General features: G+C 46.9%; 1 protein-coding gene across 1 annotated transcript in view; it reads right to left on the bottom strand.

The window, feature by feature from the left end:
• The window catches only part of Cmtr1 (cap methyltransferase 1), a 41400-nt gene extending 14928 nt beyond the window's left edge, over positions 1–26472 (bottom strand). The window contains exons 1-9 of the mRNA XM_059282267.1: positions 26379–26472; positions 23564–23698; positions 11547–11698; positions 9973–10131; positions 7626–7718; positions 5644–5715; positions 4257–4351; positions 4098–4170; positions 1117–1315 (exon numbers count right to left, since the gene is read on the bottom strand). Coding sequence (XP_059138250.1) covers positions 1117–1315; positions 4098–4170; positions 4257–4351; positions 5644–5715; positions 7626–7718; positions 9973–10131; positions 11547–11698; positions 23564–23693 — 973 coding nt within the window. The 5' untranslated portion in view covers positions 23694–23698; positions 26379–26472. The remainder of the gene's footprint in view (positions 1–1116; positions 1316–4097; positions 4171–4256; positions 4352–5643; positions 5716–7625; positions 7719–9972; positions 10132–11546; positions 11699–23563; positions 23699–26378) is intronic.
• Positions 26473–26721: the final 249 nt, after the last annotated feature.

The following is a 26721-nucleotide window of genomic DNA, read 5'->3' as shown; positions in this document are numbered from 1 at the left end:
GTTACACAGAGAAGCCCTGTCTCGAAAAAAAATCAAAAAACAAACGAAAGAACCCTGTGAGTTTACGGGCTGTCTGGAGCTATCAGAGAACCCCACCCTCACCTAATGGGACACAAGAACCCTGTGAGTTTACTTGCTGCTAGGAGCTAGGCCAGGAGTTCTCAGGGACAGTGAGCACAGATACCAAGTAAGCTCTAAGACCCAGGACCTATCCTGCCTACTGGTCATAGACCAGCAAGAACCAAGCCCTGCTCTCAAATGGAACTGACCAGCCAACAGTCATCAACTGAAGCAGAGGATTTTCCTTTTCAAAGCATTTCTGCTTAAGAACCAGTATTAGCCGGACACGGAGGCTCATGCCTACAGGTATTCAGGAGCTGAAGGCTAACCTGGGATACACAGGGAGTTCTAGGTTGGCCTGGAACATAAAGAGACCTTTTCTTTAAACATCAAAAAGTCCAAGCTGAGCATGGTGGTGTACACCTTTAATCCCAGCACTCGGGAGGTTGAAGCAGGCAGATCTCTGTGAGTTGATACTATCCTGATCTACACTGTGAGTTCCAGGCAAGCCAGGGCTACATAGAAAGACCTTGTCTCAAAAACAAACTACAACAACACACACACACACACACACACACACACAAACAGAAAACAAAACCAAGACAAAAACACTCCACGTCAACCTCCAGTAAGGACTGTTAGGAATAAATTTAGGATTTGCTGACAGATCCCGTTCTATTTGTCAGGGCAGAGAGACTGCTGCAGCTCCTGTGCTGACTGCTAGAAGTGTAGTTCCTGCAACCCACAGGGGCTGATCTGTGTGTTAATGGCCTTGCCACTTTCCAGCTAGGAATCGGGCAGTCTCATTGTCCCCCGTCACCACACAGGAACCACGATCCTGCAAGGAGGAATTAACATGGCTTTGATGAGAGTGTGTCTAAAGGAGTGCAGGCCTGCGGCAAAAAAAGACACTTCAAAGGGATCCAAGCCCCTCATGCCAGCCACTTGAACCTGCATTAGACTACAAGAGCACAGGTGGCACAGCTTTGGCCTTCAAGTCCCCAGACAGAAGCTGCCCTCCTACTTCCTAGTCCCCACCCTGTTCAATGTCCCTACCATAGTAAGGCTCGAAGAGCTCACTGGAGGCCGAGTAGAAGTCCTCCAGTTTGAAGTCATTAGGGCCCTTCAGAGTCATCCCAAAGCCTTTTGCATGCCACTTCTTCCTCCACAGCACGTACTCGGAGAAGCCACCTGGGCCTGCGCAGACATCAGCAAAGTACAGAAGGTCAATGTCCCGGTCCTTCACCAGTGGCTTCTGCAAAGAGAAGTGGAAGACAAGGAGACAGGGGACACAGATGACTCAGTAAAGAAAAGAAAGGAGAACTCGGAAAGAGGAGGCCAAAAAAAGCCTATCAGCAAGTATGATCTAGAGCTCCCACCAGGCCCTCAACACCCAGTATATTTTCCCTCAGTCACCAGTGTCCCCTGGAGCCTCCTCACCCAAAATATCCTCAACACCTTTCCTACAACCAGGCCAACTCAGACTCCTAATAAAAGCATCTCTGTGCCTACCAGAGTGGTGTATTCATGTCCTAGGTTCTTTCCTCACCACACTGTGCCTATTCTGTATCCTGGTAAGCAGAGGATTGCAGACAGAAACACCAAGACACAAAGCAGCCTGCCCACAGCAGTTAGAACAAAGCCAGGCCAGAGTGCAGAAACCTGACCATTAGACTGCTCTCCCTGAGAAGAAATACTGCCCACCTCCCAGCTTCAAGGAGCTGCCTTCCTACACGACAGCCTCAAGCTCCCCTCCCTGGCTCCTTCTCGCCTTTTGTCCTTCAATTACCTTTCCTCTGGAGTAAGTTTAGACTTAGAGAAAAATGACCGAGATAATGCAGTCAGACAGTGGGTACGAGCAGGAATCGTCAGTTTAAGCGCTGTAAACACTGCACAGAAAGAAGTCAAGGTTTCTCAGCACTGGGGCCTTAGCTCCGAGTTCCAGCCTCTCTAGCCAAAGGGAAGCAGGAAACTCAAGGACTCAAAGTATCTGGCCTCCATAAGGTGCCTAAATATGATCTCATCTGGTGATTTCAAAACCAGTGGCTTGTTGGTGCACAGTAGTGTTCATATACCATCCAGCACTGGGAAGCTGATGCAGGAGGATTACTGTGAGTTCAAGGATAGTCTGGGTTACATAGCAAGATCTTGTCATAAAATAAGAACAAGGGGCCTTTATAAGCCCTGTCCAGAAGTCTGCTCATAGAAGAACAACTGGTTCTTAGCTCTGCCATTTCCTCACTGTGCAATCAAGAACAAGCACACATCTGAAGCTATTAAGCTCAATTGCTCGACTGTAACTGGGATGAATGTAGGTATTTCTCAAGGCTACTGTAGGATTAAACAACACAACCTGTGGCAAAGGTCTTTCTAAAACTATAAAGTAGTCACCAACACAAGATGGCTTTATTCAACTACATCAGCTTCCTTGGAGTCAAAACTCGTCTTTTCCTATTTTTCTCATTTTTCTGTCAAGTGCAGTATTGCACATAAAGTGGGCACTGTCGATGCTGCCTCATTTCCACTATCAAGGCCGAAAAGTAAATATCCACATTGACTTTTTCTTCTATCACACTTTACAGACAAGCTTTCTTACCTAAATAACATCCTCAGGCATAAAACCCCTCATGTGATGTAATAATACCTCAAGGACGTAATTCCCTCCTTCCCTTGTTTCTTCCAATTCTAGCTCCCAATTTCTTTTTCTCTCCCCAGTCCCTTCTTTCCTTTTCCTATAACCTGTAGCAACAGAGACCAATTATGAAACCTAAGAATTCCTCTTCTCTCCTTCTCCACATCACCCCAAGCTTCCATTTTCCTGATGCACAGGCAATAATTTGCCTGACCCAAACACCCCTAAGACCCAGCATGCTTAGGCATCTAGCCACTTCCACCTCTGCTGGCAACTGCTCCCTGAAAACACACCAGGCCTGCTAGGCTTGGCTTTCACTCAGGTCCTCAGGGAAAATGGAGATGAAAAAGAAGTACGCACTAGGGCTAGAGAAACTAGTTTTTATCATGGCGTACAAAGACACATCTCTGACAGGGCCACTCTCCCTGGCCACTAACAATCAATCCAGGTCAAGAAGCTGCCTGAAGCTGTCCAAACACTGCATCTCCCTATGTAACAAACATCCACCCTCAACATGAATGGTACAGTCCTGTGCTTACTTCATTCTCGTGACAGCAAAAGACAATAACCAGACCCCAGCTGCTGAGGGCAGACACATTCAAAAGCCCAGACGACACTGTGACTTCCTATCAGCTTAACAGAGCTCCTCTGCTAGGCATGGGCTTTAAAGGAAATTACTGGGAGCTCAGAAAATTAAATCAACATTGTATCAACCTAATTTTCACAAGATGCTAATTCCAAGAGCTTTTTGTGCTGCCTGCTGGCCCTCGAACATGGGGAGGGCCCTGGGAGAGAAAATGAGCAAAGGCTAGAGGGTCTCCATGCCAGTTTTACCAGCATGGAGCAAGTAGTTAGGCAGGGGAACTGAAACATCAAAGAACTTGAAAATAAGTTCCTCTAGCTGGTGGGTAGTGGGGCTGGGGAAGTCTAGCAGAATGAGGGTTCATGAAGCAGAAACAGGTCTAGGGGCAGCTGGCTCCACCCTGTCACTGTAAAGGGAACCGCTTTCCAGGAGTGGCTAAAAATGCTTTGACCCCAAAGGGAATTCCAGAATGAAATTTCCTTTTTTGCTTTCTCTATCATTATGGAGGGCCAATGTTCAGAGAAATGAGATGTAGCAGAGCAGAAAATCATTTTGCTCTACCGCTTCTAGAGAAAGGCCAAAGCCTCATAATTATGATCCCACACAGAGCTTGTTCAGGGTAGCAGAAAGAAAAAATGACCCTGCTGAAACCACAGATCTTTAGAGCCTGTGCACTGGGACACTCCTGGGACCAAGGAGCACTGAAGGACTCTATCTGGGGATGCAGAGCAGACACATCGCTGCCACAGAGCAGGAACACACTCTCATTGAACAAATGGCAATCTCTGAGCTCAGGTCCGTCCACTCAGCACGAAATCTCACCCCACGAGAGTCCAGGGGGTTTGTGAACATACGGTCAAACACAAAATCCATGTTAGCCATCTTCATTGCTGCCCTGGAACAAAGCAAGAGGGAAAAGCCGGGTCAGTCCCAGGTGAAAGGTGGACTGGTGTAAGCAGGGAGGAGGGCTGTCCAGCACACCTGTTAAGGAAGAAGACTCCTCGGATCATCTCGTAGGGGTTGGCTCTGGTGCGGGCTCGTCTCATCTCCTCCCCATCCAGGATGTCAAACACACTCTGCCAAAGAGAAGGAGACTCTACAGCAAGATCACAGCAGGCCCTCTGGGGCAGGACGCAGGTCCTAAGACTCACTGCTCTCCAAGGAACTGGGTTCCTGTGCATCTCAGCTCTGAACCATCCAGTTGTGTAACCCTGACCACTTGCTCCATCACTCTCACTGTAAAGTGGTAAAAATCCCAACGAAGCAGATGCCTGGATGTGGTTAAGTGGTTAACAGCACCTCTGCTACACAGAAAGCCAACCCTGCACAGCTAGTTCTCACAGCAAACTGTTTCCCATGTCGCCACAACCTTCCAAAGGACTTAAGTCCTGGCACTCAGGATCCCTTGATTGGGACTCTAAATTTAAAAACAAGTTGGGCAGTGGTAACGCACGCCTTTAATCAAGCACTCAGGAGGCAGAGGCAGGGAGATCTCTGAGTTCAAGGCCAGCCTGGTCTGCAGAGTGAGTTCTAAAACAGCCAGGACTACACAGAGAAACCCTGTCTCAAAAAAACAAAATAAACAAACTTAAAAAAAAAATCAAGACCAGGGTCTCCTACACACACACACACACACACACACACACACACACACACACACACACACCAAAACACAACACAACACAGGGGTGGGGGATTCCTCCTTCCTTCTAACTCTACTCTCTAGGAACAGACATCCTTATTACACTTGAGATACAGTCACCTTATGTAAATCCTGTCTGCCAAAAAAAAAGGGGGGGCCCCGCTTTGTGAGGGAGCCTTCATTTTTTTCAAACCCACTTCCTCCTCCGAGTACCCAGGTGTATGCTCCCTGACCTGCACTGAGGCCAGAAGATGGAAAGGGAAGCTAACACTTACCCAAGTGTTGCTACACACTCTGACTCCATTTAACACTCACAGCCACCCAGAGAAGTACCTTCTACAGTTTTACAGAGAACACAAACTCAGAGGCACCCAAGCTACGAGCCCACGGTCACACAGCAAAAATACTGTAGAAATGAGGTTCAAATACCGACCTACCGATGCTGACAAAATGACTAAACTTCCACTTCACCAGGCCCCTTGGTAACATATCAGCAGGATCGGACACACTGAGGTTAAGTGAGTGCTCTGCTGACGGCTGACCACATAGACAACACAACAAGCCAAGGCCAGGCAGTTATCAGAAAAGCACCACCTTGGACACATGTGTCATGGATTCTTCCCATCTCCAGGAAAAGACGTCAATGTCACACTCCCACCAAAAAGAACTAGAAAAGCCCCATTCACCTTACCCATAGGCTTCCCACCGGACCCAGGCCAGCCTTACCTTACATTTCAGCACACTGTGAAGCAGCTCTTCTCCACAGAACTCTGTTTCATCTTCAATAACCATCTTTCTCTACAGGGAGAAGAAAATCATAAACATTGACCAAGTGTGACTATTTACTGGGACAGTGGGGAGATTACGGTTCTGAGTGCTCAGAGCAAGAAGGGGCTTAAGTCCCTGCCAAGAAACATCAATCCCTGAGGGGCAGAAAGAGACAATTTCAAATCCCTCTGGCTGTGCTCCAGATGGCTGTAAGATGAAGCAGTCTGCTGGGAGCTCTGGGTAGAATACCATATGGTCACAGCATGCCCAAATGCTGAGGCTGGAAAGAGCACACAGCAAGGAGACACACAAGCTGTCTGCCCTAGAGCAGAAAGGCAGAAGGACAGGGCTCCCCTGCATAGCAAGCCTGTCCTTCATCCAGGAAGCCTGCACTCTGAGACGGGCAGAAATGCCTGACACCGGCGATAACCTGGTGACATTACAGAGACCAAGGGCCCAACCAGCACTGGCCCTCGTAGGTCATCAGGTCCAGCCCAGCTGTGTTGCTAGCTCAGAAACAACTTTTCGCAGGGGCACAGGTGTGTGTGTGCATGTGTGCACAGGTGTGTGTGTGTGCACATGTGTGTGTGCACAGGTATGTGTGTGTGCGCACAGGTGTGTACACAGGCATGTGCAGGCCCGTCTATGCCACAGCACCCACAGCGTGTTCAGAAGACAATCTCAGGAGCTGGTTCTCTGCAGGCAGTTGTGTTGGTCCCTCCAGCAATCACACCAGGCTTACATACAGAAGCCTCTACTGATGGAGCCATCTCGCTGGCCTGGGGTCAAATTGTACACTTCTCAGAGTCACTGAGGGAGCCGAGGGCACATGTCCAGTATAGAGTGCTTGTCTAGCAAGTGTAAGTTCAATCCCTAACTGTAGTGGGTAGCTGTTTCAGCTTTGACCTGGAAGTACTACTCCCATTGAGGCTTCGGTAACTGTCACACCTAGAAGGCGTGGCCGAGACAGGAGCCCTGAAGACCCGAGATCCGGATGTGCTGGCTCTCTTGGTTCCTGGATCCTGGACGCTGGAGGTAGACTGAGCAGAGTTCTCCAGAGAACACCGCTGGACTGCGCTTCATCTTTCCCAGACCCTGTAACCTATCCCTTCACTTGTAAGTTACCCCAGAAAATAAACCTCCCTTTTAATTACATGGAGTTGCCTTAATATTTCAACCAATACCTAACACTGAAGAAACCAACAAAACCCCAAGAGTTAATGTTTATATGAGTTAGATACAGTTTATTAAAAGAAATCAAAACTGAGATTCTTAAATATTTCTCTACTTACTTCAAAACAATAATATGCTAAATTGTTTTGTTTAAAACAATCTTATTTTCAAAACAAAGTTTAGTAAGTAGTTGTAGTTTCCACTTCTAGAAATTTCTTCAGTGTGTGGCTTGGTAAAAAGAAGGGGGCCCGGTTCCCTACCTGGCTTTTGCATTTCAGTCAGCTGTTACAGTGCGGGCACTGGCCTCTGGAAACCCCCATTAGACAGATGGAGAAAGCCAGAGTGAAAAGAACAAAAACTCGGTGTCATGAAGGCAGCTTTGGCTCTGGAGTTCCTGAAGTCACCCTACTTCTAGAAACCACACTGGAGTGGGAATCAATCACCTCATTTTTAATTTTCCAGAATGAGATTAAACAAACGCCTTTGCTGACAATGCGTTGTCACTCTGAAGACAGGAACAGTGTCCTTTCCCTACCTGAATGGGGCCTAGCACTGACTGGACAATGCACTGACGCACAACACGCTATTCTAAAGGCTTCCCCACGGAGGGCAGAGATGACTGGTGTTTCTAATTTTCAAGTTTCATGCCACATCTCCTGGGGCACATCCCTGTGGCACGGCTTCCACATTTTTCTTAAGCTGTAGTAGGCACACATAGATTCAAAGGAAAGAAGGCAGAAACTGGGCATACTCTCATGAAACCCTACCTTTCCCACAACCATCCAGTCACTCATCTCCCGAGAGTCAGGAATTTCAGTAGTACATTCTGGAAACCACGACACCTGCTCACAGGCACTGGGCTACAAACAAAAAAGAGGCAGAGAAGTCAATGAGACAGGCTCAGGATTCTGCCCCAACTCACCAGGGTTTCCCCAAAACAATTCAGAGGTTCTCAGACAGGCCAGGAAGGATCTAAATTGGTGATGCTAAATGCAAGTAATCAGACACGAGAAATGAAAGCTGAAGGACAGCTCCAACTGGTCTACAGAGGGAGTTCCAGGACAGCCAGGGCTACACAGAGAAACCCTTGTTGAGACGGGGGTGGGGGGGGGGGTGGGGGGGGGGTAGGTGGGGGGGGTAGGCCTATCTCCTTAAGAGAGATTTTAACAATCAACTTTCACACTGCAAATTTAACAGTGAACTCAAGTCCACCCCACTGAAAGGCCCAGAGCCTCTAGGTACTTGTTTCCACACAAATGAGGACAAGGAAGATACTCAGTGTTTCTAAAGAAAAGCCTACATGTAGCCACAATGATAGCAATTTCCCAGCATTCAGAGCCACACCTGCTTACCTACAGCCACTATGCAGACAGTCAGACAACCATGCTGTTTCCCCTAACCTCAACTCTGTAACACTACTGTCTCAGATTATTAATGTTTTCAGGTACTCTTAGTATACCTACTTCAAATCTGTTGAAGAGTAAGGTGAAAATAAACAAAACTTCAACACTATCTATGCATGACAATGAATTTTTTTTGTTTGTTTGGTTGGTTGGTTGGTTTTTTGAGACAGGGTTTCTCTGTGTGGCACTGGCCATCCTGGAACTCCCTCTGTAGCCCAGGCTGGCCTCGAACTCACAAAGATCCGCCTGCCTCTGCCTCCCGAGTGCTGGGATTAAAGGCGTGCGCCACCACTGCCCAGCATGACAATGAATTTTAAAAGCCTCTTTTTGGCCTGGAGATCTAGCTCAATGATAAAGCGCTTTCCTGGTATGTGCAAGAACTGGTTTGATTCTCAACCCTGTAAAAAAAGTTTCTCTATCTTACAACAAATACAATCAAGTAATAAGCAATTAAACAGCACAATAGGAGAACTGTACACATGTTAAGAACCTGGATAACAAAACCTGTGAAGATGAATGTCAGAGGCTCATAATGCACCCCGCACTCAAGGGGCACTGGGTGCCCATTTGCCTGCTGAACCCTCCTGGCAGAGAGAGAACTCCCTAACCTGTGAAGTTTAACAGTCTGCTAGGAATATTTCACTCAGCTATTAGAAGTTCTTTGTGTACCTGAAGTCTTCCTCGTATCATATTCTAACAGTCTCAGTTCTAGAAAACAACAGAAACAAAGCGATAGCGCTGAATATTGCCTCAAGTGTCCTTTTCATTCTGTCTCAGGGTTTCTACTGCTGTGATCAAACACCATGACCAAAAAGCAATTTAGGAAGGAAAGGGTTTATTTCCCTTACACTTCCACATCACAGTCCATCACTGAAGGAAGTCAGGACAGGAACTAGAAACAGGGGAGAACCCGGGAGGTAGGAGCTGAAGCAGAGGCCATAGAGGGGTGCTGCTTATCGGCTTGCTCATTATGGCTTGCTCAGACTTCATTATGGCTTGCTCAGACTACTTTCTTTTTTGTTTGTTTCTTTTGAGACAGGGTTTCTCTGTGTAGCCCTGGCCATCCTGGAACTCCCTCTGTAGACCAGGTTGGCTTCGAATTCACAGAGATCCACCTGCCTCTGCCCCCAGAGTACTGGGATTAAAGGCGTGAACCACCACTGCCCGGCAGCCTGCATTGTTTTGGGGGCTTTTTTATTGTTGTTGTTTTCCTGAGACAGGGTTTCTCTGTGTACTCCTGGCTGTCCTGGAACTTGCTCTGTAGACCAGCAGGCTGGCCTCAAACTCAGAGACCCGCCTGCCTCTGCCTCCTGGGTACTGGGATTAAAAGTGTGTGCCACCACCACCCAGCTCACAGCCTGCATTCTTATAGCACCCGGGACCACCAACCCAGGGGTGGCACCACCCACAGTGAGCTGGACCCTCCCACATCAATCATCTATCAAGAAAATGCAACACAGACCTGCCCAATCTGGTGGGGACAGTTTCTCAATTGAGGTTCTCTCTTCTAAAATGACTCTAGCTTGTGTCAAGTTGACATAAATCTAGCCAGCACACCTTCCATGTAAGATGCTAATTTTGATCCCCTCTAACCACCCTGCTCAAACTGCCTCTCAAATTAGGGTTCTAATTTGTTAAAACATGGTTTCAGAGAGCCACCCATTCAAAAACACCCATAGCTTTTCTGTTTCCTCCACCCTGACCAGTTTACCTCTGGCTCATCCCGCCAATCCACATTCAGCTCCCGATCAAAGCCCTGCAGTGTCAGACCCAAACCACGTCGGCCTTTCTGATTGGAGGTCTCCACGATGTCCTTCCGACCCTGGCTGTATTTACCCAATCCTTCCCCTTCCCTGAAGCCCATCTTGGCCTGAAAAGGGAACAAAGCATAATTAATTCAGTCGACAGACATTTTTTTAGTCCCTATCATAGGTCATACACTGTGAGAAACCCTGAGAAATAGATGAGGGAGGCCTCCAGTTGGCCTTTTAGCCTAATGGTGAAAAGAAGCACAACTAACTCACTGTGGGCCAGCAGCCATCTATTCTACAGGTGAAGTCTAGGGCAGCCTGGTGCTAGATACACAGAGGATACGCAGTGCCGTAATGAGCACCGAGACTACTTAATGACTCTCACTGACATCTGCACAGCTCCCCTTGCAGCTACTTTGTCCCATTATGTGGAAAGGAGATCCAGGGTAGAGCTGAGAAAGAACCTAGCTCAGGAAACAGCAGCTTCGAGCAGTAGCTTCTACCTTACTTACCCTTTGCCCAGGCGTGTGGGCTTGCAGGAACCTATTCAGTTAGGAGAGTAACTCGGAAGTCGCTTCATGTAAAACAGAGGAGGAGGATACTTGAAGGTCCTGGCACAGAAACGCCTTCTTCAATGGTCTGTCTATAAACTTACGCTAAACTCCACAGTTACTAGAAAAAGGTCAGGGACCCAAGTCCCAAATCCCAGATTCTTACCCAATCCAAGACCTTCAGTGCAGAGGTCTAATTGCTCCTGGAAAGTCTACCTTCTGTTTGAAAGCTGCCACTGCCGCTTATGGACCGGGCAGAGGCTGTATAGCAGCCACAGCGCTTTCCCTGGGTCAGAGGCTAAGTCAAGAGCTTCCCCACCGTCCACTGACTCAAAGCTCATAGGCTTCAATAGCATCCCGACCTTTCACCTCAGCAGTAGCACATCTCATTCTTAAACTAATCCAACAAAATTCAGGAGCCAACCATGACACTGGTGAGGCTGGACAGAAGACAAACGTGGACTTCTCTCAACTGTGTACGGCCACTAGTTTTAATGAGGAAAGTGAGTGGGATTCCCTTGTCCTCTTGCTACCTGGAAGCACATGTGAAAGCTGAGGGGGACAGACAGGCCTTCTATGGAAAGAGACCATGCTGCTTGCATTTATTTTCAGCACCCCAGATTTGAGTCCTTTCTTTTCAGAGTACTCACTAGAGCAAAGCAGCATGGGACCTCTACTACTGACACACCCATGTCCAGGGAAGCATTCCCATCATGCATTAGTGAGGGTACTGAACTGTGGTCCAGTTCTGGGCAGGATGGGAGACACTGGCACTTTTCATGGATGATTCCAACATGACAGACAAGTCTACTGAGAGGAGGCTACACTTCTCCACTAAATTTCAACAGCCAAGAAAGTAGAGGAAAAATACTCACAACCTAGCCTGTGCCAACTGTGCCCCACCCCAACACCAATACACACTTGCCCTGTTTCTCTCACCCTCCTGGGGCGGCTGTAGAAATCCATTCTAAACAATGACATACCATAAGTTTCTGAGAAACACTATTGTACATGGAATAGCGAGAAGATGTTCCCTCCACCAAGGAATCTGCTTTGAAGGCATCTTTGAAACTATCAGAGCTGGGCTGCTTCCCCTCAGTCTCGCTGTCAGATCCACTGAGGCTTGTAGTAGATGCTGAAAAAGAAAGAGAAATGTTTAGGTGAGTCCATATCACAAAACTGCCTTCATGTATCCACATCCCACTTACTCAGCTATGTCTAGTATGTGTCCTGCACTGAATGGAGCTCACGCAATGACCCAGGGTGGAATCTCTACTCTAACCAACTGTATAATCTTGGACGAGTCACCAAAGTTCCCGCTTGGCACAGACCGCATGGCCACTATTGCTGCTTGACAAAGTCCCAGCATTTGGAGTTTGGATCACAATTCTCCAGCACCCTTTTACTTTCCTTATTAATGATTTTCACTATTAAGCCTTTCCTGTGGGCTTCAATGGAGGATGAGGATGTATACAATGGTGGCCTCTTGAAACAAAATAATTCTTTGGAAAAAAATTCCCGCCACCATGGAACCATATAGCATGATAACTCTGCCTACTCCCATACAACTTAACACCAAGCTGCTAGAAAATTTAGATAAGTAACATATGCTTAATAAGTAAGGTATATTTTGATAATCAAGATTTATGAATTCTTAAGGTCTACTCAAGTCAGTAATATCTGTCTAGCTTCATCTTTGCTTATTTTAAGTTTTAGCTATTTGGATAAACTAAACCATATTAAAAAAAAAAAAAATCTGGTGTTTTGGTGCCTGTCCTAGATCTTACTCTGTAGACCAGGCTGGCCTTGAACTCACAGAGATCGTCCTGGCTCTGCCTCCCGAGTGCTGGGATCCTCAGACTTCCCTCTGAAACCGGACAATCCAGGCCTCCATCATCCGCACTGCTCTCAGCAGGATCTTCCAGGTCCCACAACAGCTCAGTAAGCTCTGAGCACTCAGTGGCTTTTCTAGCCCCAAATTCTAAACAACTCCATAATCCTCCCCGAAAACAACACAGTCAGGTCAGTTACAGCAGTACCCCGTGAGCCTGGTACCAAGCACTGCCTTAGTTAGAGTTTCCAACTGTGAGGAAACACCATGACCAAAAGCAACCTGGGGAGGGCGTTTACGTCATCTTAGAGCTCACTGCCCTTCATGAAGGGCAGGAGTCAGGGCAAGAAGCAGAGCACAGACCACCAGAGCACCCTAGAGAAGAGGAAAGACTTCAAGCTGCTTACTGGTTTGCTCAGCTTGTTTTTATATAACCCAAGATCACCTGTCAGGGTGGCACCGCCCACAGTGAGCTGGGTCCTACCACATCAATCATTAACCAAAAAAATCATGTGACTCGGCTTGCCTACAGGCCAATGTGACGGAGGCATTTTCTCAATGGAGGTTCCTTCTTTCCAGATAACTCTAGCTTGTGTTAAGTTGACAAAAGAAACTAGCCAGCACAAGAGGTTTTTAAACAAATCCACCTGAATCTGGAAACACTCTCCAAAAGTTTGCACAAGAATTTCTAGACATTTCCACTAAAAATGGTACAAATAGCAGTAAAACAGGAGGAGTGCAGAACAGGAAATAAGGGTGGTGATGTCCAATCTGATCCCAAGGTTTAACAAGGTGGGCAATCCCAGCACTCAGGAGACAGAAGCAGGTGGATCTCTGTGTTCAAGCCCAGCCTGGTCTACAGCCAGGGCTACACAGAGAAACCTCGTCATGGAAAAAAACAAAACAACCAACAACAACAAAAAAGAGGCTGAACAGTGAACCGGGTATACTGATGCTCACCTTTGCTCCCAACACTCAGGAGGTAGAGGCAGGCAGATCTCTGAGTTTGAGGCCAACCTGGTCTACATACAGTTTTCCAGGACAGCCTGGGCTACACAGTAAGAAAACACTAAATAAAAGAAGTTGGATAGTGCTCACCAGTGCACACATCTTAATAGCAACTGGTTACCTAAGGAAGTGGGGAGGACAGGGACAGGAGGGATCCTGGAGCTTAGTAGCCAGCTAGCAGCTAGTCAATTGCATTGATGAGCTCTAGGTTCAGTGAGAGACTGTCTCAAAATAAGGTAGAAAGCAACTGAGGAAGTAACCACCTAGCGTGGATTTCTGGTTGGCTGGTGCGCGAGCACACAAACACACACCCACACCCACACACTCCACACCCCTCCACACACACACACACACACACACACATACCCTACACACACACACACACACACACACACACACTCCACACACACACCCCACACCCCTCCACACATACCCTACACACACACACATACACACTCCACACACGCACCCTACACCCCTCCACACACACCCCACACACACATACCCTACACCCACACCCACACACACACTCCACACACACACCCCACACCCCTACACATACCCTACACACACACACACACACACACACACACACACACACACTCTCCACACACACACCCTACACCCCTCCATACACCCCACACACACACATATACCCTACACATACACATACACACACACACACACACACACACACACACACACACACACACACTCTTAGTGTAACTAACACTAGGAGTTCCTTGCAAGGATCCAAGAAAACCTAAGAACACTTGCTGTATTCATTGAAACAGATACCAAGACTGTCAAAAACTAACAGAAGGTGGAGTTGAGGCCCACTCCACAAGAGGAATTCACATCTGGTACTCTAACCCAATCAAATCCCATGGCTGGGGAGGTCAAGCCCTGATGGGGAGGTTGCTACTGGCCCCCACAGGGACGAGAGGTGTCTTCTAACTGTCCACCCACAGAGCAGGGCTGCTGTCACTTTGGTCAGAGCAGCCTTTCTGTAGTGCTCACTGGTAACGGCAGAGGCCCAGAACCAGTCAAAGTGCTAGAAATACAGGACTCTTTAGCCATGGGCTAGACACACGGCCATGTGAGAGCATGCACTGTTCTTCCAGAGGACCGGAATTAGGTTCCCAGCACCCACAAAGAGCAGCTCACCATTTCCTGTAAGTCCAGCTCCAAGGGATCCAACACTCTCTTCTAGACTCAGAGGGAGCCTGCACATACCCACACAGAAAATTATTTCTTAATCTTTTAAAATAATTTAAGCCAGGTGGTGGTGGCGGCGCACGCCTCTGATCCCAGTGCTTGGGAGGCAGAGCCAGGCGCATCTCTGTGAGTTCAAGGCCAGCCTGGTCTAAAGAACGAGATCCAGGACAGGCACAAAGCTACACAGAGAAACCCTGTCTTGAAAACCAATTATTATTATTATTATTTAAATGTTCAGCAAAAATGGGAAAGCTCTGTCATTCCTTCCAAGGCTCAGAGCATATCCTGGAAGAAGGGGCAGAAAGAATACAAGAGCCAGAAGAAGGAGGGAGAAGCGTGGAGCACTGACTTCAGGCTGACAGGGTTGCTGGACTCTTGAACTCACAGCAGTGATGACCTGCACTAGATTGGGTCCATCAACATCTGTCATAAGATGTAGGGTTGTTCATGGTTGATGGGGGAGGGAGAGACATTTCTTCAGTGGTGTGGCCACTGGTAAGCTGCCCGCCCGTGACTCCTGTAAACAAACCCTCATCCATGAGCCTGTAATCAATCCTAAAGAAACACAATGGGGGTGTCTGTTTGTCTGTCTTTGTCACTGAGTCTTTCCATTAAAGTAGAAGGGGGTTAGTGGGGAACAGGTGAAGTGGCAAGGGGAATAAGAGAGTCATAGGGGTGAATGTGTGAACATGATAAAAATGCATCATCTACATGTATAAAACTACTGTAACAAAATTTATTGTTATGTAAAAATACATCTTTTAAGAAAAAAAGCATTTAGCCGGGCGCCTTTAATCCCAGCACTCGGGAGGCGGAGCTAGGCGGATCTCTGTGAGTTTGAGGCCAGCCTGGGCTACCAAGTGAGTTCCAGGAAAGGCACAAAGCTACACAGAGAAACCCTGTCTCGAAAAACAAAAAAAAAAAAAAAAAAAAAAAAAAAAAAAAAAAAAAGAAAGAAAGAAAGAAAAAAAGCATTTAAAAGGGGGCTGGAGAGATGGCTCAGTGGTTAAGAGCTCTTGCAGAAGACCCAGATTCAGTTCCCAACACCACATGGCAGCTCACAACCATCTGTAACTCCAGTTCCAGGAGATCTAACACCCTCTTCTGACCTCCATGGGCATCATGCACAGACATGGTACACATACATACATGTAGGCAAAACACTCACACACATAAAATCAATCTTTTTCAAAATTTAAATAATAACTACTGGGGGATGTAACTCTGTGGTAGAGTGCTTAACCAGCATGCATGATGTCCAAGATTCAAGCCCTGATAGCAGAAAAAACAATAACAGGCAGATCAGAACCATATGTATTAGTACAGCATCTTGACTCTTAGGTAGGAAGAGGAAAATGTAATTACGTATTTTTATTTCTTGCACTGGCACTGTAACATAAAGATACATAAAACCAATGCAACTGACTATCCTGAAAGTGACTATGCACACACACAGGGACTGGGGCCTGCAAACAGAATACCAAAGTGACGGTGTGGAAAACCAAGGTGGTGAAACCTCACTTACAGTTTCCAGATTTATGGCTTCCTATCCCAAAGAGCAAAATGAAATAGTTTGAGGTTGTTTTTTTTAAGATTTCTATCTTTAAATCATGTGCGTATGTGTGAGTGTACGTGCACATGTGAGTGCAGGTGCTCTCTGAGTCCAGAAGAGGTGTCTGATTCCCAGGAGCAATAGACATAGTCTTTGTGAGCCACCTGACATGGGTGTAGGAACTCAACTCAGGTCCTCTCCAAGAACAGTATGTGCTTTTAACCACTGAGCAATCTCTCCAGCCCTTATCTTCTTATACTTTCTAGAAGTATAAGAACCACACAAATATATATTACTTAGTAAAATATAAAATGGTTTTAAACTAGGTTAGCAATGTGGTACAATAACCTTGAGGAAAAACAAAGACTGCTGAGAAAAGAAACTGGCCAGATCCAGGCAGGGTGGCACATGATCCCAATGCCCTGGACGAGAAGGCAGGAATATCTCCAAGCTGAGCCTAGGCTGCATATGGAGGAGGAGGGACTGACGCTGTGGGAAGTCTAAAGAGGAGCGGAAGACCCCATAACAGCTCTGTATGGAGCCCGGGTGGCAGACTGTTGTTCAAACTACAATTAAAGCATATATCATGATTCTAAAGTTTATCAGTACCAACCTCACCCCTTTGCAGCAAGACATACACCTGCATTCCCCACCATGCCTACCTGGTTCTGCTGTCCTCTGGGTCCAATACATGAGTCATCCCACCATCAGCCAAGCCCAGTTAAAGCCAGTTATTAGCTCCATGCTACCCCAAGGACAGGATTACTCACAGAGAATAGGAACTTCGCCACAGCTGACTTTGTATCTCAAACACTGAGGGTGAAGCTTCTCATTTAGTAGAAATGATTTAAATCAGCCAGCTGTCATCTTTTCTGATGACCGACTGAGTATATGGCTCAAGTTATTTCCCGGTACAAGAAGTGCCAGGTGTTCAGGCCTCAAAAGATAAGGGAAGAATACACCATACAATAAACATGGCCTTCCTCGAACCATGATGTAGTCCAATTTCACCACCAGAAGGCTGAAATACGATGGATACATTCTAGGCCAGTAAGATGGCTCAGCAGGTAAACGTGTTTGCTGTCAAGCCTGAAGACCTGAGCTCCATCACTGAAACCCCAGTGGAAGGAGAGAGCCAGTTCCCACAAACTGTCCTTTGACCTCCACATGCATGCCATCGCACCCCCACCCACTAAACCCAAATAATAAATAAATGTAAAAAATGAATAATTCTAAAGAAATTAAAAACTAGAGGAAACAAGACATTAGAGCTCAGAATGCTGATATTGTGAACTAAAGCAGACAACTAGGGCTATTGATATAGCCCAGGGGTAGAGCACTGCCTACCTTACAGAAGGCCCTGGATTGGACCCTCAGTGCCTATTGAATTAGGGGGGGAAAAAAGCCCATTGCTTGTCTTTTTTTTTTTTTTTTTTTTTTTTTTTTTGAGACAGGGTTTCTCCGTGTAGTTTGGTACCTGTCCTGGATCTCATTCTGTAGACCAGGCTGGCCTCGAACTCACAGAGATCCGCCTGGCTCTACCTCCCGAGTGCTGGGATTAAAGGCGTGCGCTACCACTACCTGGCCCCATTGCTTGTCTTGATCAGACAACTCCTTTGGTTCAGAACCTGTTCTTGAGAGGTCCATGCTAAGTAAAATGGGGCACTCTCTATGAAAAAATCACAACTGTCAAAAGACTTTGAAATTTAACAGATAAGATAAATGTGCATTTTCAAGAATATAACATTTTGCAAAAGAAAGAAAAGTCCAGTAAATGTGTGGACTAAAAAAACACTCAAAATATACTCAAAACGGTGTCTAAACCAATCTGACAGCAAGAAAGAATTTTAGTTTAGGAGCCATGAAATCTGCCCCTTCCTATTAAGATGGCTGCCCAGTTTTCTTAGTAAGTATCTCGCTTATATCCACCAATGCAGCACACGTCACAGTGGCAGAGTGCTAATCAGAAGGAGAGAGCAGAACATTAACAATAAGTAACCATGGAAACTGAGAGGTGAGAAAACATTTGTTTTCTGTTTTGTACTTTCCTGAGAAAACTGGGGCAGTGGCGGGGCACCATGCAGCTATAAAGAATTACTATTCAAAGCTCTGAGAAGAGATTGGTTCATTTCCAGAGAAATCATCAGGCAGCAGCTCGGAGAGGCAAGGCCTCCTGAGTGGCTCCAGACACTCCCCAGGCTGTAGTCGACCATCTCCCACATGGATGAGAGAGAGCTCTGCAGCAGAGTCCATGTGCTAAGGAAAGGCGCTCCAAGGTGCAGAGTCTCTGAGCTGCCTCCCTTCCTTTAGCCTGCACTGCTCAGGAGTGAAAGGGCGGGGCGATGGAGAACACCTGAGGGAAGTCAGTGACACAGGCTTAGTTAGAAGCTGCAATGTTGTGGCGGTCCTGTTCCTTTTACGAGCCTTGTAGACATGCGCAGGCCTACCCTGAAAACATCAGAAGCCTCTATGAAAGCCTGGGTCTTTCTGAAAGGGATTGTGCTTGCTCCAGCTCTAGGGAGTCAGGAGGCTGTTAGACTGGAGAGTGGTGTGGCACATATCCCACGGCCAGACATTGAGGGGTCTCGCCACCTTAGCTCTCTGAGAGAAAGTCACGTTTCCTTTCTCTTTCAGGACTTCTTTTTTTTTTTTTTTTTTTTTTAAATATATTTATTTATTTATACACTCGCCAGAAGAGGGCACCAGACCTCATTATAGATGGTTTGTGAGCCACCATGTGGTTGCTAGGAATTGAACTCAGGTCCTCAGGAAGAGCAGCCAATGCTCTTAACCTCTGAGCCATCTCTCCAGCCCCTCTTTCAGGACTTCTTATGACTTTTTTGGGCAAAAAAAAATGATGGAAAGTCAAGTTTGGGTGGAAAACTCACTAGGCAAATCAGTGCTGGACTAGGTACAGAGATCCAGCACTAGATTCTGGCAAAGACCTTTGCACTCCAGCCTTCCTCCCAAGCGTCTAACTACTGCACAGACACCAGACTTCGCAGACTTTTAGAGTGAGGGCAGTGGCAGCTGAAAGTAATACAATTCCTTGAGAGACCAAGAGGTGAACATGAAAAGGCTACCAGCCTTCTTTCTCTCTCTCTTATTCACGCGCATAAAGCCCGTTCTTAGCTTGACATGACTAAGAGAATGTTTCAGAGATTGCTCCCAATGTCCAAAGACTGCGGTAGTCACTACTTATTTTTGTCCCCGGGCTTTTGGGCCACTCTTCAGATGAAACAGAGAACTGTCGTGTCTGCAGTAGAACTGAAGGGGAGGTTTTACTTCCTAAGACCAGTAAGAATTTAGCAAACACTGAGCAGAGAATTTAGTAATGAGGATATACATTAACAGGACTAATAAGACTAGTCTATTAAAATCATTAGTTTCACTAAGAACTTGCCAAAGCTAAGTGATGTCCCTATTTACCTCCCCAGAAGTAAGCCGTGTCCCTCTTAAGATCTACCAGAAAGCCCAAAGAAAACATTAGGATTTTCACTCAGGATTTCTTCCCTCCCTGATAGAAATCATGACTAAGGCATTCTGAAGAAGACAGACTTTATAAAAGAACAGGCTTCCCAGATGTTGGCAAAACTGCGCACAGGGCAATAGAACAGCAGGACGAGTGTGCCAAGGTTAAAAATGAAAGTGATAATGCAAGGAGAGGCAGCTCCAGCCAGTCCTGGCCAAGGGGAGGAACACACAGATACAGAGTAAATTATGAATTTTAATAAGCACCACATCCTGTCTAACAAGTGCTGGGAAACACACTCATTCTTGCTTAAAGATGCCATTTCCCTTCATGCCAAACAAACAGTAACTCATTAGAGCAGTTGGAACAGATACTGATAAAGGGGGTCTTCGACTAAGGTCATGGATCTGGACTGACAGGAAAGCGATGGTGCTTCAGGGCAACAGCCTATTATTGAGAGGAGAGTTAAACCTGGTGGGGGACAGGTGCACTTAAAGTGGCGCTGGATGGTTTGCAGCTTCCAAACCAACCTGCTACAAGAGGACCACGAGCCTCAGTCAATGTACGGCTAAAGAGAAATGGACGTTTTCTTAGGCTCTAGACCAATTTTCCTGTAAGAAGCAACCAAAAAGAAAATGCCCTCAATTACCTCTCCTTACTTTAAGAAGGTTATTTGACTCGAGTTTCTAAGAGTTTATTTACACTTGAAAATGCTTTTCAACTCCTCTCAGAACACCCGGAAGAGAATGATGCCAAGATGCTCATGACAATATCCCTTTCTTCTTTTCTCTGGCTAAATGTCCAGCTGCTGAGCTGGCAATGTATCCACCTGTGACTAATGTAAAACAAACAAACAAATTCAACAGATCTGCTAATGAATCATCATGTCAATCAGCAAAGGAAGAAAACACAAGGTCCAGACAGGCATAGTCAGCACTATTTTCCTGCTTTCTGATTGTCCCCAAAGGGCATTTCTCAATCATCTGGCTCAACTGTATGTGGAGGCAGAGGACCCTGAGCAAATAGAAACATCCCTGCTGTAATTCAACAGTCTGAGGAGGAGAGCTGCATGTGCAACTCAGGAGACAGCAAACTCATCAGAGCACTGCCCAGAAGATGCCTAAGAGAGGCTGATACAGAACACAGTCCGAAAGATGGAGGAGGGATGGGCAAAGTTTAAGATTCTTAGAAAGATGACACGGTGACCTTTTCTCAATCCTCTCCAATAATGATATGCCAAGCATTTGCTCCACTGCCAGGCATGGAAGAGGGAGCAGGAACCGCTGAGTAGTCAGTTTCTGGGTCACTGTGAGGCTACTCTCTTCCTACAGTAAGTTAACCTGGAAATATGTAGCTATGTTGGTTTGCCTCTGCCTTCCTTCTGCCTTGTTTTCTGCAACTGAAAGAAACCCAGACACGAGACTGACCAGCTCCAAATCTGCACTCTATACATACAACAGCAATAGTCCATCCTGAGTCATGAAGCTACTTCCAGAAAAGGTTAAAGCTATTTTGTAAAATTAAGGGAGTATGCCAGGCCGGTAATCACACTCCACAGACACATTTTTAAAGTTTAAAATATCAATCAGACTAGTTTCCTTAAAGGAGCCTCAACTTTAGATGCTCACCATCTTCACCTGGGAGCTGTCCTCTCACCTTTTCAAAGCCGTTACTTGAGAGGAAAAGTCCAAAGATCCACTTAGCACTAGATATTTACTCCCCAGGCATGCTCTCACCTTGTCCCTCCTAATGAAATGGCCGTCCCCTATTAGGACTGAATCTAACAGGGTCAGTGGGTTTTTTTTCCCCCCTAGGGGCCAGTTTGCTAAGACCTCTGCCTCATATTACCCCATCATCCTATGCTGATTCATATCTGGCTTCAATCAGACCCTCAGGAAGTATGTCCAGTCTGGTAGGCAATCAGGGACCTACCCAGCCACAAGCAGGAACTGTTCTTGCTATTTTCAGTCAGACAGACCCCTGACACTGCAACCACACTTGCTGACCAGGTGTCATGAGCAAATCATAATGATTCCTGTACCAATATGAATCTATATATACCCAGTTACTTCAAAGTACACTTAACCACTGCTGGAATTCCCCTAATCCTTTTTTAAAAGGAGCCTGCGAGCTTCTCTTGGGAGGTGGGGTGGGGGTGGGGTTGTCATTTGCCACTTTGTCAGATGGTTTGACCCCAGCATGCTGGAATTTTTTTAATAAATGCTCTTGCTGATTGCATATGTGACTGGTGGTCTTTTATGGGCCTTCCCATGGACCATAACAATAGTTCTCTCCATACCCAAGGGGACCCGGCATACATGACCATGCTCAACCACTGAGTCTTTGAAGGCAGCCATACCTCCACATGCAAGGTCATCAGAGTCTCTCTCCAGCCTAAATCACACCTGCACCAAAGCTACATTAGGCTCACCACCTGTCAAGCTTTTCTCTGGGCAGAGTCAATGGAACAGCTAATGAGTAATTGTCCTTCCATGAGCCTACCACTAGTAAATAAACTAACACCCACAAAGAAAGCATCACATCCTTTTAGTCATCAATCTGTTACAAAGTTTCACTCCAGTTTATTAGTGATCACACAGAGTATGCAAAATGCAAGTCTGCTGTGTACTGGGCTGAATATAGTGTCTTCCTTCAAAATCCTGTCACTTATAAACTGAGAAGCAATTTTATTTGGAAATAGGGTCTTTGCAGATATAATCAAGTTAAAATAAGATAACACTAAAGTGGCATAAGTCCTAAACCAGTGACTGCCATCGTCCTAATAGGGAAATGTGGACATAGACACAGGAAGGCAGAGGCAGAAACTAGACACACTACCACTAGAACCATACAGTACCAAGGACTGTCAGTGAGCCACCAGACATCACAGAAGTAAGGAGGGGGAGTATCTTCCCAAGAGCCTTCATAGGGAGCATGCAGCTACTGACAACCTGGTTGAGACTGCTAGTTTCCCAAAGTGTGAGACAACAGAGTTCTGCCGTAAGCAGCACCCAGAAATGAATGGGAGCAGAGTATAGTGGCACACACCTTTAATCCCAGCACTTAGGAGGCAGAGGCAGGCGGATCTCCGCGAGTTTGAGGCCAGCTTAGTCTACAGAGCTAGTTCCAGCCAGAGTTACATAGTGAGACCTATCATTTAAAAAATAAGAGAGAGAGAGAGAGAGAGAGAGAGAGAGAGAGAGAGAAAGGAAAAAAGAAATGAATAGAGCTGGTTTGTACTTCTAATTGCCTGGTATATGAAATGAAATCAGGCACTGTGAATGTCTACAATGTTAAAATTACAGGCAAAGCAAAGTATCTTTCAACCAGACCAACCAAATCGTTGAGCTGAATATAAACAGCAATCAAGAGCAATGCTCCACCACAGCTGGGTATTTCTAATTACAACTTCAGGAACTGAGAAAACTATGCAAGGACCAGAGTCAGATGGGCAGCTGCACCCCACATCTACAAAGGAGCCCCAAAATTATTAATAGCTATTAAAACCACAGCACTCAATGTTACCACTTCTTCTACCTGACTTAAGGCAGTAAGAATGTCACCTGTGCCAGGCGGATCTCTGAGTTCGAGGCCAACCTGGTCTACAGAGCGAGATCCAGGACAGGCCCAAAGCTACACACAGAAACCCTGTCTCAAAAAACCAAAAATAATGTCACATGCTAAAGGACCAGGAACAGAACTAAGGCACTTCTGGACACGCCCACACGTCTCTTTAAATTTAAAAGTTTCCTTACTCTCAGTAGAATAGTAGCAGAAGGAAGTCTATACAGTTACCATATTTCTGTCAGATTTGCTTATTTTGCCCAAGGGGCAGTGAACTATATTCTGCTCAATCTAAGCACTAAGGATTCAAACAACCAGATGGCCAGTGGCCTCAGATCACACAAGGCCAGCATACCTTTTGCTGCATGATTGACAGAGGAGAGAGGTTCATCATCAGACGTGGAGCTGAGGTGCCGGGCAAATTCCCCAATTCGCTTCTGTTTCTTGAGGGGGGCAGTGCATTCTGGGTCAGTTCTCCTCTTCATTGTTACTACAACCATAAATCCCATCAGTCAGCTCTTGGGTTAGAACTACTGGGAATGAAGCAAGAACCCCAAAGTATCAACAACCATCAGCCGGATGCGATTTGGCCACTCCAACCACCTCCCAGGGCCAGCACTTGAACAGCCTCTTCCTCCAAGTAAGGTCTAGGAAGAAGGCGATCCAAGCTCTGGTTTTCAATAGCGATGGTAGGGTTTACTAGGAAACAAGATGATCTCAGACTTAGAGACCCCAGGGGCCACTAGTGTCAGATACCAAAAAGTTAGATTAATTCAACAAGACACAGGAGGAAAAAAAGCCTTTGAGTACTTGTTATTCTACACTTTTGAGACAATAGTGGCTATTCATGACAATGTGTACTGGAAACAAATTATGAAACCTACTAAGTAATAGCCACCAGTATTTCCAAGGACTACCACAGAATAATCTTTTTCATCATTTTTACCAGAGCAATTCAGATATTATATGACAGAAATGCTGGGATTTGGTTTAATGTCACGTTTTGAAATATGAAAGTACTAGTGTAAGGCATGTTAGCACTAGTTGGGTTACAACCAAGAGTGGGAAAGACCCTGGGACAACAGGCAGCTGTAGTACTGGGACACAAAGACATGAATTTTTTTCCTTTTTAAAAATTTTTCTTTTTTGACATTAATTTTAAGACTCGGAATAAATAAAGTTAGTTAAAAGAGCTAAAAAAAAAAAAAAAAAAAAAGACTAGGAATACACCTCCAGAATAAGGAATGGAGTGCTGGATGTGGCTGGTGTATGCCTGTGTCTCAGCACTCTGGAGTCTGAGTTTGAGACAAACCTGAGTTTGAGAGAACTTGAGCAAAACACCAAGGGCTTGAGGATGTAGCCCACCAAGGGAGCCCTGCCCTGCATGTTCAAGGCCCTGGGTTCCAGCCCAGCCCTGAAAGGGGAACAATAAAAGAACATGAAGCTGCAAGCAATCAGTACAATGATGGCCATGAGCAGGTACACAAGAAGACAACATAAAGTTTAAAAAGAAAAAAATGGATGGGGAACTGGAGACCTGGTTCCACAGTTATGAGTGTGTACAGGTCCTGAATTCAATTCCCAGCACTCACACTGGACAGCTCACATCTGCCTATAACTCTACCTCTGGGGAAGCAGACACCTCTGACCTCTACAGGCACCCTCACGCACATACACACAATTTAAAATAGTAAAAATAATTTTGTTAGTCAGGCGGTGGTGGCCAATGCCTTTAATCCCAGCACTCAGGAGGCAGATAATTTATTATTATTATTATTATTATTATTATTATTATTATTATGTTTTTGTTTTTTGGGGTCTGTCCTGGAACTCACTCTATAGCCCAAGCTGGTCTCAAACTCAGAGATCCGCCTGCCTCAGCCTCCCGAGTGCTGGAATTAAAGGCATGCACCACTACCTCTGGCTCAGTAAAAATAATTTTTACAAAAATGGATGGAATGAAATAATTACGAGATCTTCAGGAGAAGCAGTGTATTCATAAACAGAACTCAGAAAAGATTTAAATAAAGTTAGAGGTATACTGACATCTTTGGGGAATGAGGACGCAGGGATACAAGAATGGACGTCTATGGCATGTTGTCAGGCACATGGTTGTTTAAAGATCACGCTTTCACTGTGAACTGACTACTCAGTATTGTCATATAAAAATTAGAGCTAGTTCAAGATGTTTCAAAACATTTGCTGGAGGGCAAAAAAAAAAAAAAAAAAGGAATGGCTTTCTAGCACCAGCAGCCGAAGCAAGAAAGTCGTGGAATTTGAAGAGGATTAGTGATCTTTCCCTCCGAAACCTAGCAAAATCCTGGATCACGTTTCGGTGCCCAAGGCTGAACCGGTGGACCCAATGGACACTCATCCCTTTCTCGGGAGGCGGTTTCGTAAGTGACACAGGCGGCGCCTATCAGAGGAGACTGAAGGAACAGAAAGCAAGGCCTCCGGAGCCGCATTTCACCTGACATCACCGACCGCCCGAAAAGGCCCACAGGTGAGCCGCTGGAAAGCGCCTCACAGCCTTCCCTGGGCACGGCACGCCAAAGGGGGCTCTCTTTAACTCTTCGGCCATGCAGGGGGGAGACTGGGGGCACCGAGAACTCGGTGTGGAACGCGCTGGGGGCCGGTGCGAGAGAAGGGACCAGCCCTGTGGAAGGAAGGCAAGGCGGCAGATACGAATGTCTCCTCCACCACGGCGCCTTCGACGGGGACCTCGCAGGAAATCCAATGCAATCCTCTCCTTTTCCCCGCCAGGGGGAGGCCACAGAGCTATCGAGTGACCTACAAAGGCAGCCGCGCAGGGACCAGGCACGTCTAAAGTGCACGGCCCCCGAGGCCTGCTCTCCACCCGCCCCGGGCTTCCAATGCCCTCGGCAGCCTTGGCGCCCGGGCCTGGGTTTCGCACTGCCCGGCCCGGATGCGGAGGGGAGAGACGGGAACGCCATCTCCCCCGGCCGGGCTTCTCGTTAGGGGACGTCAGGTGTGAGACTGTGTGCGCAGCGGCGGCGGCAGCGGCAGGAGAGGGTTGCTGCGGAGAAGAGGGCCAGGAGCGGAGAGAGAAGCTACCAGAAGGCGGGCAGGGTCGCCGCCGCCACAAGGGAAGGATGCTGTGCCCGCGCGCCCGCCCGCTCGCTCCCCCCGGGCCGCGCGCCGGCACTCACGCTGAGGGGATGGGGCGAGCTGCCGGCGAGCGGAGACGAGGGGGTCAGGCCGCCACTGCCGCCCGAGCCTGGCCCTGCAACCACCTCCTCCTCCTCCTCCTCCTCCTCCCTCACTTTCGTTTCCTCCCAAGGCCGGCCAGCTGCGCGGTCGCGCTCGGATCCCGCCCTGCGGGCGGCGCCGCTTGATTACGTCACGGGCCCGCCAGCCCCGCCCCCGCCGGGTTCAGGCTTGGGCCCTGGGAAAAGCCCAGGTCAGGCCGCGCTCGGGGCCCGAGGCGCCTGCGCGGAAAGGCGGACCCGGAAAGAAAGGCGAGGAACCCAGCGTCTTCTCCTGCTCTCTAGG

Source organism: Peromyscus eremicus, chromosome 16_21 (genome assembly GCF_949786415.1).
Source record: "Peromyscus eremicus chromosome 16_21, PerEre_H2_v1, whole genome shotgun sequence".
Taxonomy (NCBI): domain Eukaryota; kingdom Metazoa; phylum Chordata; class Mammalia; order Rodentia; family Cricetidae; genus Peromyscus; species Peromyscus eremicus.
This window is presented reverse-complemented; position numbering and strand designations above follow the sequence as displayed.